General features: G+C 38.0%; 1 protein-coding gene across 3 annotated transcripts in view; it reads left to right on the forward strand.

The window, feature by feature from the left end:
• The window catches only part of LOC145689954 (uncharacterized), a 33,238-nt gene extending 21,848 nt beyond the window's left edge, over positions 1-11,390 (forward strand). The window contains exons 2-5 of one of the 3 annotated variants that reach the window (XM_081764332.1): positions 5,705-6,145; positions 7,893-8,052; positions 9,408-9,536; positions 11,251-11,390. In XM_081764332.1, coding sequence (XP_081620458.1) covers positions 5,708-6,145; positions 7,893-8,052; positions 9,408-9,536; positions 11,251-11,291 — 768 coding nt within the window. In that variant the 5' untranslated portion in view covers positions 5,705-5,707 and the 3' untranslated portion in view covers positions 11,292-11,390. The remainder of the gene's footprint in view (positions 1-5,704; positions 6,146-7,892; positions 8,053-9,407; positions 9,537-11,250) is intronic. The other 2 variants (XM_081764333.1, XM_081764334.1) reach the window with 2 other exon arrangements.
• The last annotated feature ends 7,810 nt before the right edge of the window (positions 11,391-19,200 follow it).

The raw sequence follows: 19,200 nt of genomic DNA on the forward strand, positions 1-19,200 counted from the left end.
CGTTCCTTATCACACATTACTTCCATCGCAAACGTCCAATGCTAACACAAACAGAATATTCCCGCCGCTTATTTCCATCTTCGCATTTTTGTATTCTTCCTCCTTCCGCTTCAGTAAATAGTTACATTTAGAATACATTCACTGGCATAGAAAATGTATTTCAATATGATACACTGAACACATTACTCATATTCACACTCTTCTACTTTTAAGAAATGCTATTTACATCGTATTTTACCTATAAATTTTGCTTTTGGTAGAACCGTTTGCTCGACTGAAGCCGAATTTTGAGTAATGGTGAAAGTATTGATGTGTGTCTTCTTCCATTATCCTAGTTTATGCGTATACTTCCCATCGCTGACGCACCCCCTAATAGCACAAGTAGTCCACGGGACGTCCCATTATGATCCCGTACGACCCACAACGATCCTAAAAAATCCAGGATATAAATAGGTAATCCCAGGGAAGTCCCGCTTGGGACAGGCTTGGGTCTATATGCATGGGAATCCCACGGTTGTCCCGCAGGATGGCCACTAGCAACGGGAAATAGAAATTCACAAAATTATACGTATTTCTCTCATAATAAAAGAATATGTTTAAAAATCTGCAGAAAAGAAAATATAAACCATAAAATTTCGCCTGGTCCTCAGTGCTGTGGTGCGCGTTCGGAACCGTCAATTATTTGTCATAATTGCATTGTGGTTTGTGGTATTGGAGGGAATACGTGAGGTTCAGCGGTGACGCAGTGGTAGATGTTAGTGAAATATTTTGTGTTCCAACAGATTTTAGTCTGCAGCATAATTGATTTCGGTAAGTGTGTGAAATGAAAATTTTAGTGATTTAAAAAAAAAAGAGTTGTTGTTATTCTAGTTGTAAAAAAAATGATGAAATGGTGATCGTACAGCCGTAGTACTCAATGTTTAAAGTTCAACGGAGCAGGAATGCTATGAACAATGGATTAATATGGGCAGATTTACAATAGGTCGGAATCTTTTAAAATATTTTTCACTTTTTAAGTTTCAAATAATTATCTAAAACCTTCTTACTCTTATTTCACACTGTTATTTCATGCTGAAATTATGGCGTACAGTTTAAGAATAAGCACGCAAACTGATTTACCATAAAACCTGCATTGTACCTGATGTACCAAACTGATAAGCAGCCATTCAGTGTCCAGCACCAGCCTCTGGGATTTTGTTATGATATGTGTGGTAAAGCGAAGATGTGCAAATATTGTCTAGTTATTTTTTACAAGATTTGGAGCACTAGTGTTACAAAACGCTCCTCAAAGCTTATAGCTGATCGACTGAAGGGGCTTAGAAGCCCCGCAGGGTAAGTTGTTTTCTACCTTTGAAGTGACACACGGTAGTGGGGAAGGTTCTAGATTACTGGTCCCCGATGTGGATTAGTAGATGGGTAGATTTCTTTCTGTACTAAAGTTTATACATTTAACTTATACAGTATTGCCGACCGAGCGTTAGCGAGTGAAGGCGGGTTAGAGCCCCGCAGGGCACGTTGTTTTCTGTCTTTATTACTGCTCAATGGGAAGGGGGACCAGTAATCTAGAACCTTGCCTTTGCACTGCAACCATTGTTTCTAACCATTTCCCAAATCTTCAGATACAACACTTACCATCTCGTTCCTAACTTGTATTCAGCCGCCTTCTGCCATAGCAAATAGTTCCACCATAACATACTTTCATATGTTACTTACTCCCATATATGGTTTATGAAATTGAATGAAATGAAATATCTAGTTTAACGTCTCACGATTGTGCACCGAGGCTAAGGGAAACGGCGATGGTCAGAAATGAATGAATTGGTGGAATGAAGAAAGTGGGAGGAGACGGGAGAACCCGAGAAAACCCACGCACACGGTGTTTGTCCACCACAGAGTTCACTTGGTGTGAGCTGGGATCGAACCTGGGACCCCAAGCACCAGAGATAAACCCTCTACCTCTGAGCCACCGCGGCCCCATATGGTTTATGAGTTTAAACAATTATATTACCGTTTCACTATTTTACTACTAATATTTTTCGACCTATAAATTTTTCTTTTCGTAGAGCCGTCTGCTAAAGTTAACCCGTCAAGGTGTTAGTTAGCGAAATTGATGAACATTGATTATTTTCAATTAAAACTGCTTTCATCATATGTTTTGTGTTTCTTTTCTGTTGTGAAGTGACTTAAGCAAACACAACAGTGTTGCACTTAAAAGCAGCGCAGCAGAATCTGCCTTTTTACAAATTTTAACCTGACGTATCATGCAAATTTCATCATAGTGTTGAAACTTGCAAAGACGATGCAATGAAACCGTTTAAAGGGTACGGTGGAGGCTTTTTTTTTTTTACGTAGCTTGAGTTACATCTCTCCACTACATTAATGTTTCAATTAAAAGTGGTTTATTTATTTACGAAATGTAGGTTTACCTGAGCGAGCGAACGGTGTTAGAAACCCCCCGAACATATTTGCGAATTACAACTACAAATAATAGTCGAACCCCTTCAAAACGTAACGGAGGTTGAAAGGTTAGAATTTCCAAATATCGAGACTGTGAAGCGTGATACGGGTTATCAGGCACCAGTGACGAAAGATTTTATGCGAAGAACTAAAGTCTTAATGAAATTCAATTAGGGGGTTGCTTTTTGTTTCTCCTCCAGTCTTTTACGGTAGTGATATTGATTTAAAGAAAAGCAGGGTTGGCTGGTTTAAACCAGCTGTTTTTTTCATTCATTACTCAAAAAGATTATACTACAAAAGCAACTCTTTTTATGTAAGTTTATAAATGTTTGTTTTGTGATTTTTTTTTTTTTTTTTGTAGTTATTATTGTTATGTAATTGCAATCAAAGAAACATTCTAAATGTTGTTTTATTTCAATGTTTACTATTGATAAAATGCACCGAAATTCCGTACTTTGTGTGGGGGGGAGGGTCATACAGACCCCACGAGAGGCATTTAGTGAAATGAGAAGTATCTTCGATATCTATTTATGTATAAATGAGTCTGAGCCAAAGTGGACCCAAAAATTCGTATCTTTGTGATATGCAAATTAAGTCGTTGTATTTCTTTAATTTGGACCAATATAAGTCGTTGTTAACTAACTTGAATTAAATTTGTTCTTCTGTACTCCGTAGTACTTTGAAATTGTCCATATGTAATTCAGTATAATGTTTTCACTTGTGCAACTGTTTATCTTTTTGTCCTTCTGAAATGACTCTTGAGAGCTATATTAAGAAGCATGTAAAGATCAGTACAACGTATTTTTATCAGGATTCCTTCGTGAGTGAGTCGGCAGACGTATCGCATTTGTGGCCAATTAGTCCTGGTTCCGAGTTCAAATGGAGGACAATTTCTCTCGGATGTAACTCGAGAAGCAGTTTTTATTCCGCTTTAAGCTTATGTGACCCCTTCCAGCATAACCCGGCTGTTGCATAATAACACCAAGGCGAAACAAACTTATTTCTGTCCATATATGATATGAATATATAGAGCAAATAATTTTAACCAAATAAACCTGGTCTAAACCCCAAAAAACGTTTTTTTTAGTTTTTTCAATAAAAACCATGGTTTTTGCCTACCCTGAAAAACAGTGACTTAGTTGCGTTACGAAATATAGCTGAACGAGCGAAAGGGGTGAGAAACCCTGCAGTTTTTTTTCTTTCGTTAGCACAATGGTTCACTGAGCTGCAGTACCAGTTCCGAAGTCATGGATCGAGTTGGGGGAGATACTGAATGCCATCCCAGTTAGGCAACTGCACTCTTCACGCTCTTCATTGTATTTTATTCGCAAAATACGCAAACCTAATTTAATGCTAATATATTAAAATATACTAGTTTAGATTTTTTTATGACAACGATTTGTAATATAAGAAAAGATAAAAGTACTGCAGTAACTCAAATTGTAAAAGCTGAGCGAGGGTTGTATTCTGAAAAGAGGAGGAAAATAGAAAAACAATATTTGTGAAGGGTAATATTGGATGGAACAGGTTACCTTATCTTAATCTGCACGGTGTGATTTACGTAAAAGTGGTAATTCGCAAATATAATCGAAAAATATGGATGACTATCCCAGTCATATGTTTCTTTTATTTATATGTTTAGTCAGCTTAGACAAAAGGTCTAGTGAGCTTTTGTCCTACACCGGCCAGTGAGTGAGGGAAGGTGATGTTGGATGTAAAAGTAATGGAAAGCTACAACGTATTGTGCTTACTGTTCATAAATCCTTCTTATTGCCAGGGTTGGCAGAAACCATGTTTTGTCGAAAGAAAAGAATTTGATTAAACCATATTTTTTTTTACATTGTTACTTTTTGTTCAAATTGATTTCTTTATTAATTTAGGTTACATATAACTAAGTTTGTGTAGCGTTAACATCCTTATGCAACAGGAGGTTGATGAGCCCTTTCACAACATAAAAGGCTGTTCCGAAAGTAGACATCGATAAAAATGACGTAATGAAGATAAGTCATGCGCTTAAAATACAAGTTTTCGTAAAAAGCACCTTGTTCAGTTTGGTACAATCAGTACATTAGCATAATTACAATCTGATTTTTTACTAGGGAACAACAGAATTTGGGCTTCGCCCACTTCACTTTATTCTAATGCGGATAGTATTCTGTGAATCGGGATTGTGCAGTTTCAGTACAGAGCTGAGCGGTATATATATATTTTACATCGAAAAGCTCCCGCTTTAATCGTGCCGGTGTGATTTTTGATAAGCAGATATTTTGCATACTAATTTTCCTAGGGTTATGCCCTAGGCTAAAGGAGACTGATGATAATAATAAGTTAAATGGTGAAATGAAAGAAATGTAAGGAAATGGGAAAACCCCGAGGAAATCAACGCACATGGTGTTAAAATTTATTTTATTGTCACTGTATAATAGCAAGTTCGCTAAAAGCGACGTTTATTTCTTAAAAAAGTCTGGAACTTTAAAATTAAAACTGAAAAGTCCAATTGATAAGATGTGGATGTAGCCAATAAGGTTTCGCAACTTCTAGTTCTGAAACTTAGTCGGCTATGATCCTGCCAAGTTCGGTCACCAAATACCTGGGACTAGTTCTGTTTAAAAAAAAAAGGTTCGCTCACCTCAATAATCTGTACAGTGATTTCACTTGTGCAGTTGTCTTTCTAAAATAACTTAAAATATTCACAAGTACGCAAGATCAATATAACACATTTCTTTCAGGTCTCCTCTGTATATGAGTCTACAGAGGGTCGAGCTAGGTCTTGGGTTCGGGGCCAGGCGGAGGACAGTTTTTCTTGGGTGAAACTGGGTAAGTGATTTGATCCCACTTTAAGCTTTAGGTTCCATCCTTCATAAGGTCTCCGCTGTTACATAAAGATGTTAAGGACAATCTGGGCTTGGAGTGTAGGGTCTCTCAGTAGCATGGCTATATGAGACGTGGAACTACAGCTTAACGTGGAATCTGAGTCACATGAACACCCATCGCGAATCCGAGTCTCCCGCATAAACGGCGCGTACGCTAACCATACAGCCATGAGGGAGCTTGCTAAGGTCAAACGAAATTAGTTCTATTCACATGTAATCTAAATAATTAAAGTAAATCAATTTAAACCAAAAAACCTGGTTTAAACACTAACAAAAAAAGTCTGGTTTTAAACTCAAAGCTGTTTCTGTTTTCAAACATGGCTTCTGCGAGTCCTGCTGAAATTTCAAGCATTGATTTTTTTCACTAATTCTAGGAAATGGAAAGAAAGAGAAAATCCGCAGACTGCATATCTTCGAGGCATTTACGAAGACGGATAAAAGAAGTGACAGATGAATTAATGTTAACTATCTGTGAGAAGACTGTATCATCAGATAAGGAAGTTAATATTGAATCAAACAATGGAACGTCCCCGATCACTGGTTACGTGTCAGCAAATGTTCGAGGTAATACTTTAGATGTGGAGGAACCCCTATATTCTTCACAGAGGCTAACATATGATGAAAGCATATCGGGAAGTGGATTGTCTTCAGAAGAAAAGTTAGACACTATTGAAACGTTCAAGACGAATGATAACCAACCAGTAGAGGAATATAACGGAAGATCACCGCTGGAAAATTTCCCTCTTCAAACGCTGGACGACCTCTATGAGTGTGAGAGGAGGATTGCAAATGATCCAGCATTTAGGAGACGTTTGGTATGTTTAGCTCCGTATTTGTTGAATATATTTAGTTAGGAGAAGAAAATGTATGTTTTCTTACAAACGACAAATATAGGATTGCCACCTACCGCGAAATGCCAGTGAATTTGAAGATTCTGGAAAAGTCAGGGATTTCTTTTTTAAAAAACGGGAAATTTGAGCTTAACTGAAAACATAAGAATCACTGCCAAACCAGTTTGTTTCTGTATGTCTTATTGTAAAGGAACCCATACTGTTCTTATGGGTGAGACAGATAGTATCCCCATTTCTGTTGGCTGAGCACTAAAAGAAGTAAACTATTACGTGATTAAAAGAAGAGCGGTAGTTCGGTTCTCCTATGTTATGCATATAAATTATAGGTAACAGGACATGTGCGAGTTATGTACATTTGTCAAATCGAAGTATTTTAACTTACAATTGTGCAGTTTTTTGCTACTCGTTTTTGTTATGCTGGTGATCACTTTTAAATGTATAAGGAACGTTTGTGGCGTAACTTGCTTGCAGTTTTAGGTCCCATGCTGTGAAATTTTAAATTTAAATTAGAGTAGTAACAATCAGTTTTTCAGTTCTTGTTGTTGATCATCATCTTGAAATTTACGTTTTCCTTTTAGTTTAGGTTTCTTGTAATGTAAACGTGCATACAGAGGTAGACTACTGTATTTTTGTGGTGCACTAATGGTAATGTAAATTGTGCTAAGCTTCAGACTGAAAGTTGCCAAATAGAGATACATATTTATAACTTCTGTAACATTTAAAATATTCTTATGCTTCTACAATTCCTTACTTAGCTCTTCTTATCCACTATAGTATAGCTGAAGTGTGTTATTTATTTTCAAAATTCGAAAGTACCCATTTGAGTAACTTAGTGTAAAATTTTGTGAGAAAACTTGGAGTAAGGGAGTTTTGAAATCCCAAAAGAGTAGCCAGCCTCAAATATGTTTCTAATTCAGTTTTATTAACGATATGTGTATGTTTAAGATGTAGCAGGCTCGTTGCCACAGGAGACTACGAAGAGCTAAGACCCTTCTAAAACATTTTTTAAAAACGTTGATCATGGTTACATATGTGCTCAGCCAATATGTTTTTTTAAAAAAAAACCTACATACGGAAAAAAATCATCAATAAAAGAGGCATTTACCATACCTACAACAGACAAATCAATCAACATTTTTCAAAAAACAAACCACAAGAGACACCAAATGAAACTAATAAATCTACACAACTAGACAACCGGCTTGAATATGTCAGATACACCTTGAGTGTCTAAAAAATTTGCTTTATTTCTTTCTTTTTTATCTTGATTTAATTTCTTTTTTTTTCTTGTCCACACCGTCGGAGACAAACATTTAGCCGAAGCCAAGTCTTCGAAAATTTTTTGTTGTGCGATAAAGCTTAGTATGTATCGTGAATATAATGGTATATGTTCTCGCTATGTGTACAATATATTGAGTATTTTTTGGTGTTTCTTAATGTCCAAGAAATATTTTTAACTGAACCATTGAAAACAACCAACTTCGATAAGAATGAAGTATACTTTAATGTGTTAGTATCGCTATTGTAATTTAAATACTTTTTTCAAAAATAATTACAAAGAATACCTCTAAAAAAATTTTATGAAGTTCATAACGTTTAAAGTGCTAAGACCTGATAATTCCTGAAATTACCAAGTTTGCAATCAATAGAATTTTATATTTGTACTCTGATAAATTTGGTGCGTAATTTAATGTTAAATGTTATATTTCAGATTGCAGAGCTCCGTAAGATAGGGGGTACTAATATTGACAGTATTGTTACGAATATAATGAAGCGAATTCTAACCAACATGTTAGCAGCGGAAATAAGTTGGACAGGCGGAAAGACGAAGACATCATTCTCAGCCCTTGCAGTTTGTGATGTTCTTACAGGTAATATATTATGATTTATTATATATTTTCTTTTATTATTATTTAATACGATTAACTAGAATTTGTATGTGTTTCCACTCGATTCGACCATCCACCACAAAAATTATCCAGAGGTTAGTATTGTAAGACAATTCTCCGAAGTAATTTGTTCACAGAGCTCAGTTTTTCCAAAGAATTTGTATGAGAAAATAAATGTCGATATGTTTCGAGAATTTAAATTGAGGTTTGTGAATTTAGTATTTTATACCAGCTTACATAAAATTGTTCTCTTAGTTTCTTGATACTCACTACTTGTTTAATATCATAATTGACTTTTCTTAAAATTTAATGATCGTGAACTGTTGTTTCATTCTATTTTAAAATTTATTTTTGAGAAAGAAGAATGGATGGTAGATTTTTTTATAATGTTGAGCAGATTGCGTTATCCAGGAGATTTTTTTTTTAATCACGGTATAGTACACAAATATTTCTCATGTTTTGAAAAACCTCTAAACTTAGTTATAAGGTAGAATTACAAGCTACCACGTGTCTGAAATGCTTCGTGATTTTAAATAAAATTAGGATGTTGTTTTTGAAATACACTAAAGTCCTACAAGTTATGGGATAGCGGTATAGAACCACTTCATGTGTTGCGGAAAACAAATATAAATGCACATAGCACTCGACTTCTGTTACTTGAACTTCTGTAAAAGGTCATTGACCGTGATGTTCCTTCTACGACGAAAACTATCAATGTGTGTGTTGCTCTTGATAACTGCCAATATGCCGGATAGCCATACTGATCATGATCCCAGTTGATACGAACTGATGGTAGAGTGCGTATGTGGCAGAGACTAGACGCCGTAGACTCAAGTTGTCAACAAGGCAGTTACAAGCTTGTGGCCTGTAATTATGTGGTGCGTGTTTATATGGCATTATTGGATCCTCGAGTCCGATTGACCTAGAAAATATCAGCAAGCCAAAATTATTCGCGATTGATTTGCAGAGCATTCTAAACAATGAATCGGCCAACTATACTGCTAGACATAAAGTTAATAGAAACATGTACGATATCATCGTACGAACCATTTGTGCACACGCTTTACTTGCAACAATCACGTCATAATAGCCAACAACCAAGATTTTATGAAGGATTTCCACCGACTTGTCGAGTCCATGCCATTCCAAGTTGCTGCACTCGCCATGCTCGAGAAGGCATAGCACGATAGACCTATTATCTTTGTATCCCATAACTTTTGGAACCTCATTTCACCTATTGAAATGGATGTCGAATATTTCATATTCCTTCTTGTTATCACACATATCTATTGCAGAAATTTGCCAGTTTTTCTCATTCAGAAATATTATATTTCCAGAGACAGTGAGGCAACACGCGTCCAGCAAATTTGCTACAGATGCTGAGATCAAAAGATCAGTTCAAAGCTGGCTTCGTCACGCAACGGAAAGAATGAAAAGAGAGAAACGTAACATATTGACACTTTTAGGTTTGTAAATTGCTTGCTCTTGCTTAGTCGACGTGGTGAACGGAAGCTTCAAGCAATCAATTATAATACAGAAAATTATTCTGTATTATAATGTATTGTTGATGTCGCACCAAAGACACCATTGTGCGACCCTACTTAATAGTTCAGAAAATCGTTGTAAAATAAATAATACACTCTCTTTGCATGTGTAACGCACCCGCGATAGGCATGGAAACCCATTTACGAAGTGGGATGTGTCTACTAAATACGTTTTATGACTTTTAACGCACGCCAGTGTAGATGGCTATTGTAATTATTATAGTTCTGTATTTTTATCTCCATACAGGTCAGGCAGTCTTCGTTTTTAATGTTGTTTTGCCATGTCGCAAGAAATCCTACACGATATACTTTCACATAAACTATAAACATGCCAAAAGACTGCTTGGGGGCGATCGTCCTTCGGGATTCTACAGGGTGTTTACTGGAGTTGACGTCTAGACTTACAAATTTTCAAAACACCAACCTGGATTAAAAAAAAAAAAAAAAAAAAAAAGAGGTCATACTATGATATTCAAGAAGCTCTAAAATGTGTTGATAAAGCTAGTTCTTCAATATTCTGATGGAAATAATGCATAGAAACTAGTGGGTAAAAAAAACACTATTGATTTTCTTTCTCGACTTACCAAGTTCTTTCAATGTTTGACCAATTAATTTTTTCATTACCTACACCCAGATAATGGGACTGCCATCTTGAAGGGTCTCAAAGGAAATCTTTACATTTCTCCAGTATTAGACAATAATTTCCAGTACATTCCAATATTTCCAGTAAGAAAATCAAATACCAGTAGATTACCAGTATTTCAAGTACCAGTAGACACCCTGTTCTACACCACAGTTGATTCACATTATCTTCATTGTGTGTGTGTGTATGTGTGTGTGTGTCCAGCGGAAATCTTGTTCTTTTTTGTACGGTTCGGGTAATTTTTGGTCATCCCATTGCAAATACTTGTATCAATATTGTATTTTGTTTATTACTTAGTTGCTCCTTTCTAACTTCTATCTCAAGGTTTGTAACAAAGTAATGCTAGTAATTTGGCTTCATATGTTCCGTTTTCCACTTTTTACATGACATCTGATACAAAAGAAAGTAAATGAATTCAATGGATAGAGCTTTTTTTCTTTCATTGAAACAATTTTTTACTTACGTCAAGGGATAGTAATGTTCAACAATGAATAAAAGAGACAAACGTCATTATCCAAAGCTCGAACTGGAATGTGTGTGTGCCTCGATTGGCCTGGACAGTTAGCTATGTTGCTTGTCTTTGCCTTTTGGTTTGATTACTGATTTAAAGGCTAACTTTATATATTCATCGCTATGCGAACTAAATCCAAACTTGGTGTGCTTTCTCTGCTTTTTAAAGTTCGTTGTTGGTTTATAATTAATTCTTAGTATTATATTCACTTCTTGTCAGAAGCGCGACTGATTCGCAGCATCACATGTACTTACATATTTCTAGCGAAAAGATTTTTCAATTCAAGCAAAACAGGTCCCATTGTCTTATGACTGGATCATAATAATAAAGCGAGTAATTCCAACAAGTGTCATCTCCCTACTACTTTCCATACATCCATACGTATTTAACGTAATTATTAGATTTTTCTGTGGCTATTTTTTTATGAATATTTGCACTCACTTCGTCTTTTAACAGAATTTTTTTCCTTTTCCATTTTGTAGGGAAAGGGGATGAACAAAGCGCGATGTTGACAGGCAAATGAACACACATAAAGTGCGACGTGACTGAAGCCAGGATGAACATGCAAATGCTCACATTATAAAACCCTAGATGTATATTTTGAAAGAGTGAAAAAATCCCTTCATGTATGATAGCTTTTGAATAAAAGATTGTACGTGTGTAACCCATTTGTTTTATTAATCATATCTTTCTTTGCTACACAGATGCTAGATAACTACGATCCAAACGTGACCTTCGGTTATTAATGATTAATTAGGTTCATGTTTCAGAAAAGGCAGTTTTTTTTTTCCTAGTTGAATCATGTTCCATTCTTATTTTCTTTCTATCCCTTGAGGAGAAATTTTCAGCTGAACAACACTAAGTTAGTTATTATTACAAGTAATGTGGAAAAATATTATATGCAGATAACTTATATATTGTAAATAGCTACATCTTCGCTCTTATTTCGCATAGTCCCATATATGACTATGTTGAATCGTACAGATCACTTTGTCACAAGGAAGACGTCTGAAGGATTTGATGATGATACAATGTGGCGTCAAGCATCCACTGGCTACATTTTTCAGTTTATCCCGCCAACAAGGAGATTGTCCAAAGGCACCAATTGATATATTTTCTCACGAAATTTAAATTTACCTAACCATAGCTAATATCATTGGAAACGTTACTTCGGTAATAGAGAGTGCAAGTCAACGAGTCAAACATTTGCTTTTGAAATGTTTACCTATAGCCAGTGGCGTATTTAGGGGAGTGGCTTCCGGGCTTAAGCCCCCCCCGAAATCTTACTTAGTATAGTAAAGTAAATGAAATATCTTGCAGAATTTTCACATTTCCAGGGAAAGCCCCCACGAAAGATAGCAAAGCCCCTCCCGAAACAAAATCGTAAATACGCCACTGCCTATAGCCTATAAATATGTAGCTGACGGGACTCACTGGGACTTTGAAGCGGAAGTTCATGTACAGGCCACCATGTGGTATTGCACGATAGCTCTATCGGTAATTACAGAGTGAAGCTATTGGTTATTTTTAGGCTCTGGCTTTTCAAAGGCGCCTCTCAAGTAGCTACACGTGAAATAACACATATTCCGTTTGATTTGCACTGTACATTGTGTTTGCAAATCTGAAACCAGAGCCTGAAAACAGTCAATAGATTCACATCGTCTTTTCTGGTGCAATGCTACACGGTTACACATGAGCTTCCGTTTGAAGTCCCGTAGGATTCTCATCAGGATTTCACGGATGTCTCAGGAGTCCAACGGGATCGTCCCGGGATTATCCCATTCGCGTACGTGGTTCTGCCTGAGGATATCCTCTGGTTTCCTACGGGATTCTTCCTGCATGACTCCCGCTGGAGTCCCACGGGTCGTCCCGTTTCCCGGGACAAACGCGGACATCTGGAATTCGCGTGTCAGTCCCATGGATGTCGCAGGAGTCCTATGGGAGCGTCCCGGGATAGTCCCGTTTTCCCGGGCGGGAGGGCCATGGGACATCCTAGGGAAGATTTTGTGCTATTAGGGCCTGCTCTCTACGGACGCACCTCTTCGTTACCGCTGTTTCCCACTGCTGAACTCCTGCTCTAATTCGGTTTGGTAGCATTCGTGCTTTTCAATTGCCACCTAGTACAATAATAGGACGATTTACGGAACAAATGAGTTGACAGTTGTGTTCAAGTAGTAAAGAAAGTATTGTACAATATATTTTTAGGGCAGTAGGGGATTTGTACAAACGATAAAGGTAAGTGGAAGTGATTCATGCGAGAAAAGAAAATGAATTGTTAGTAACGAAGATAGAAAACAACGTGCCCTGCGTGGGCCTTATTCACTGACGCCTGCTCGGCAACGCTGTCTGAATTTAATATTGGTAACGTAATTTAACGTACGAAAACATAAAACAACCGCAGCGGAATGGGATGTCGCAAAAAAGTAGTCGCAAAAGCTGGCCACCCCCAAAGCTAAACAATAACCAAAAGTAGTAAAGTAGCCTACTAATTTACAAATGATGAAAAGGAACCATTTTGTAAAGTAATGTAGAATTACTTAGAAATAAGAGACGAAATACTATTAATGAACCCTAAACAACCGTTAGTGTCGGTCTGTCTCTGACTCGAATTTCTGAGGAGGTACTCGGGCTTCCCTTACATGTGAATTAACGCATGAAATTTCGAGAAATGGGCAGAAAGAAAGGTCGTGTGTGGCAATATTACATGCAAAATTATAAAGATACGAGAATATCTTGCAAATATTGTGAACATACATATTTATGCGCAAATGTTGAGAAAATGGTGGGACATGTGTCTTTTGGCAGTTACCTAATCTAATTTGTTTATAACATTTAAAAATTTAATATGTTTATGTCAGTGCTACAGTCAAGTTTAGAAAATCCACTTACATATAAATTTAAACTTTTTAGCGGTTTAAATGTATGCGGAATTAGTATACCATTTTTGAATCATATTTACTTCCATAGAACATATTCTAATAAATATCCATTTATGCGTACTCTCTAAATATAATACAATAACAACATCGTTCAAAATATACGGTGATATAAAAACGACTTTAACTTTGAAATCACAATATAGTAATAGAATGCAATCTTATTTGCGATTGAACATACATTTCCAGAAAAATCCCCATTTTTGGGAATATTACCGAAAAATATCTCCCCAGGAATTTACCCATCACTAATCTGGCACAGTTCAGCAGGGGGCCCGAGCGGTAGCGAGAAGGGTGCGTATGTAGTGAGCAGGCGCGTCAGCAACGAGAAGATACACATAAACGAGGATAGTAGAAGAGAACATTTACATATACAATACCTTCACTGTCACTCAAAATTTATCGCAATACTTTGTCACTATCACAAAAAAATTATTTTAATATGCTGTGCACTGACAGTAGTTAGTTATATTCACACTGTTATTCCTTCATGAAAATCATTTCACATCGTATTTTACCTATATACTTTCTATTTGGTAGAATCGCCTGCTCGAGTGAATCCCTACTTGCTGTAACTGAGTAATTACAAGTAATTTGGGGAGGAAACTAAATAAATCCCTCACCAACGTAAAACTGCACTTTCACTGTTGTTGCGACAAATATGATGTAGAAATGTTGCTACCGTCTTCAGTAAGACATATCGGCAATTTACATTGGTAACAACAAAAATGTTAGATATGTCAAATCCAATCCGACTGACAAGAGACAGCAGTATAAACTACAGGGAAACGTGCGATTTTTAGAGAGATAAAAGGAAAAATGAGAAGAGAAATCGGCGCCATGAATGGAATGGAATCCAAGTTGAAATTCCTAACATACAAGAGAGAGTAGAACTGGGAACGATAGAGAAAATAGAGAGGACATGAAGAAAAAACAAATGATTAAGTGTACCAAGGGCTACTCCACAGTCGCAGCGGGGAGAGGGACGTTGACGGAGGCAATAGAGGCGAACGTGAGTAGGTGCGACATGAAGACGGAGTTGGAGTAAGAGACGAATTTGAAAGGTGGTGAGGGAGGTGGAAAGAAAGCAAGGAGTGGAGGTTAGAGGGGAAGGGTGATGCCAGTATCCATTAGTTGTAGGACTTTAGGAGTTATAATGTTTCCTACGCTGTAGAGGAGAGAGGGAATGTGAGCGGTAAGAGGAGGATGTGAGTTTGAGAGAAATCGGGTGACCAAACAAACTGCCAGCGCGGTCAGCTGATTCATTGCCCACGACACCCACGTGACTTTTCACTAATAAAAAGTCGAAAAGCCATGAGTGGTACCTAGAACTACCAACGATTTGATCTCTAAAATAACACTATCAGTTCTGGAAGTCCAAGGGTATGATTGTAATGTGAAAAGAAGGGATTTGGAATCAGTAACAAGACACACTATAGCATAAGAATGTTGAAGGGTGACTGAGGGCAGTAGCTACAGAGTAAGCTTCTGCTTGAAAGATAGTAGTAGAAGAGCGCAATTTGTAACTGAAATGTTGATTGAGAAAAGAATCGTAGAAACCCGAATCGACACAGTCATGTGATTTAGAGCCATCTGTATATAAATAGCGGGTGTTGAAGGGGAAATGAGAAAGCCAGGAATGGAAAATCGAAACATAAATGCTGGGATATTGGAGAATCGAAGAGGGAGGGTAAGGGGAAGTTCGATATGGAGATCTAAGGGTGAAAGAAAATAATCATACAAGTAAGGCAAAGAAGTCCGAGATCGAGAAAGTAGGGGAAGAAGAGAGGAAAGAGTGGAATAACTGTAACAAAACAAAGGGAAGGGAGAAATGATAGGGACGATAATGAGATGATGTATGTAGGCATGATAATAATTGGAGTTTGGGTAGGAAAACAGTGTAGGTACTGGGGAAGCGAGAAAGACAGAAGGTTTCACTGAGAAATTTAACATATATTGTTAAGGGAGGAACACGTGCTTCCGTAAATAGAGCTGTGGCGGCAGTATTGGGAGGGAGTAAGAAGGAACGACAAAGGGTGCGATATTGAAGGGATTGAATGGTTTTAATACGTTTGACAGCTTTCGGGGAAAAAGAAAAAGGCCATAAGTAATCATAGGGAGGTAAACTTGACGGAATAGGTTAAGGAGGTGACGAATTTCATCACTGCAACGGGGGTTACTGATTATTCGGAGAAGATGAATATAACGGTCAGTTTTAGTTTGTAGGAGTCGAAAGTGAGGAGTCCAACGCAAAGAGGAATCCAAGTACATGCCTAAAGATTTAACAGATGAGACCGGACGCATTGAAACCACGGATGACTAGTTGGAGAGGGGAAGTTGAACGTTTCAAAGTAAACTCCGCAAGATGTGTTCTAGTCCAGTTAACTGAAAAGTTATCACACCAAATAGCGAAGGATGTTAGAGCCGTAGTAAGAAGATTTGAGGCTAGGGAAGGAGAAGAGGCAGGAGTATACATGACAATATCATCTGCAAAGCACAAAACACGAACAGTAGTATCAAGATGACGGAATTGACGAGCGATAAATAAATTGAATAAAAGGGGAGCTAAAACAGAACTTGTGGGAGGCCTTGGGAAGTAAGCCTGGAGGAAGTATACTGGTGACCAATGCGGATGCAAACAGTACTATTAATGAGTATATTATGTATGACACGTTGAAATTAAGAGGAAGACCTAGTTGCCAGAGTTCGTCTAAGAGAGAATAGAAAGAAACAGTATCATAAACTCGTTCAAGATCCAAAAACACTGCGAACAGAGATTTACGTTGAGTGAAGGCCAACCAGACATCAGAAACCAAGGTAGTGAGACAGTCATAAGTACATCGCCTCACACGAAATCCAAACTGATACTGGGACAGAAGATTACGATGTTTCACAAACCATTGTATTCGATTTTTAAGAAGATGCCCCGAACTTTTAAAAAACAGGAAGAAAGAGCTGTAGGATGGTAATAATTAGGTACCCTGGGGTTTTATTTGGTTTTAAAATAGAAAGAACTACATATTCCTTCCAAAGGGGACGAATATGTTCACTGGTCCAGACGGTGTTGTATAGATGTAAAAGCTCGGATAGAAGAGGAGAACGCAGATGTTGTATGTAACTAAACGAGACGCCGTCTTTATCGGGAGCGGTGGATTTAGATTTTAAAAGGGCTATGGTTAATTCACGTAGAAAAAATGGTGAATCCAGAGGCGTAACAGTAGAATTTTCAAAGAAAGGAAAAAACAAATGGGAGGTAACATAGTCGCAGCCGGGGCTAATTGTGCATGAAATTGGGAAACCCATGAGGAAGAAATATGTATCCCAGATGTAAGGGAACGAACCGGACGAGTAAGGGAGCGGTAAAAGGACTAAAGTTTAGAAGGTTTAGTACCGGAAGTAAGAGTAGAACAGAAACGTCCCCAGGCTAAGCGACGAGAGAGGCGGATATGACGTTTGGCAAGACAATGTGCACGTGGGTAAAGGTATACTGAGATACGCAGATAGGTATGCTGAGCATAGAAAACGTTGATTTATCCATTTTTGACATTCAGAGGTCCACCACGAGGGAGCGGAACGGCGAGGAGGAGAAGGGGAAACAGATGGGAGTCGGCGTGATTGGCGGGTGCTGATAACAATTTCATGGCGAAAAGGGTTTGCTTGGTTGTGCGAAGAGGTGGAAGGCGGTGCTGATGGTAAATGTTGGAGGAAAGTTTGATAATAGGCCCAATGTAAAGAGGTGGATAGGAAAGTAAACGAGGCAGAAGAGGGAGGTAAAGCCTTGGACGAAGACGGAGAAAGAGGGGGGAGGAGGCATGGATAAGAAGTAGGAAATGATCACTGCCGAAATCTCAGCGAAGACTTCCCAACAGAGGAGTCGACTGAGAGAAGTAGAACAGAGACAGATCAGGAGCGGAAGGAGATTCGGAAAGACGGGAAATATGAGTGGGGGTACCATCATTTAGAAGATAACAAGAGGAATGAAAATAAGCATCATAAAATTCCTTACCGGCCGTATTGGCGAATTTAGGGCCCCAGAGGGGATGATTACAATTAAAGTCACCACCAAGATACCACGCAGAAAGTAAAGGTTTAAAAAGAGAGAAAAGAGAGTAAAGGTTTAAATATCAATGAAAGTGACAGAGCCAACTCGAAAAGCCTGTCAATGTATCTCGGAGTGTTGAAAGGGGTTGGGAAGGAGAAAAGATGGAAGCGATTTACGGATTTCGATGGAACTACCACCGTAACCATCAGCACGAAGTTCATGAAGCCAATTATAATTAGAAAGGAGACTGGGAGAAGGAGTTTTAAGGCATGTTTCCTGTAAGAATATAACATCAGGGTGAAAGTAGGAGCAGAGTTTTTGAAGAGCAGAAATCTTGTGAGTGCAACTACGCAAGTTCGATTGAAGTATGGAGGGAAGGGATACAGTTAAGAGTTGCATAATGAAAGTGAAGATAGGGATTTCAGTACTTGTAAACAGGTATTCAATACTTGGTAGGTAAACTGTGTCGGATGTGTTTCCAGAGCTTGAAGGATATTCTTAAGAGCACTGGAGAAATGGGGTTGAATGCCACTCAGTTTGGTAGGAGAAGAGGAAGAGAAAAAGGATGCACGAAAATGTGAATGTAAACTAAAATCTGATTTAACAGAAGTGTGCGTGGGCGACGAAAGCCGTGAAAACGGGTTGAACCCAATCCTTAGAAGGATTAGCAGGGACGTGGGCAAAAGATCGTTTCTTTCGGGGTGTAGTATTATGCACATGACGTTTGGCTTCGTGAAAGGAGAGGTTTTCCAGGGCCATAAGCTGATTGATTTGGGTTTGGAGGGTCCGTTCGGGACAGTTACAAGATGTGGCAACATGAGCACAAGAACAATGGAGACAGTGAAGTTGTTTTACAGACAGATGAAGTATGCCCTTCTAAGCCACAAGTGGTGCAATGAGAGCGGCCTTTAAATTTTGAGAATAATGACCAAAATGGAAGCATTTATAACATTGTTTCAGTTTAGGTATATAAGTGGCCACTGGAAAGAGCATCTAAAAAAAGGGTACAATAGTCGGGCAGAATATAGGTATGGAAGGAAAAAACAACTGTACTAGTAGGTGTTTTCGGAGAGGAAGAAGATGATGTATATGGGGATCGGGGAGGGAGCGCGGGGGATGGAGCCCCCTCGACCGCTGCAGAGGGAGGGTGAGAACTCAGAGCAGGAGAATTTGTATGAAATATGCGTCTCATGTGCGTTATTTTAGCGGAACTCTATATGTGACAGAAGATTGGCTTCACTGAGGAACGGGTACATATTACGGATAACACCTTTGCGAGAAACTTGATAGTTAGGCACACAGGCTTTCCAGTTATTTGCCTTTAATAACGGATTTGTAAGGAAATGGTTCGCTGCAGAACCAGTACGAAAATAAACTTTAAGTAAGCTACGACCTACTTTTTTTAAATCCAATACGTCTGCAACACCATGTGTATGTAATAAACGACCCAATTT

The sequence above is a fragment of the Thermobia domestica genome, chromosome 7 (assembly GCF_964235325.1).
Source record: "Thermobia domestica chromosome 7, izTheDome1.hap1.1, whole genome shotgun sequence".
In the NCBI taxonomy this organism is placed as follows: Eukaryota; Metazoa; Arthropoda; class Insecta; order Zygentoma; family Lepismatidae; genus Thermobia; species Thermobia domestica.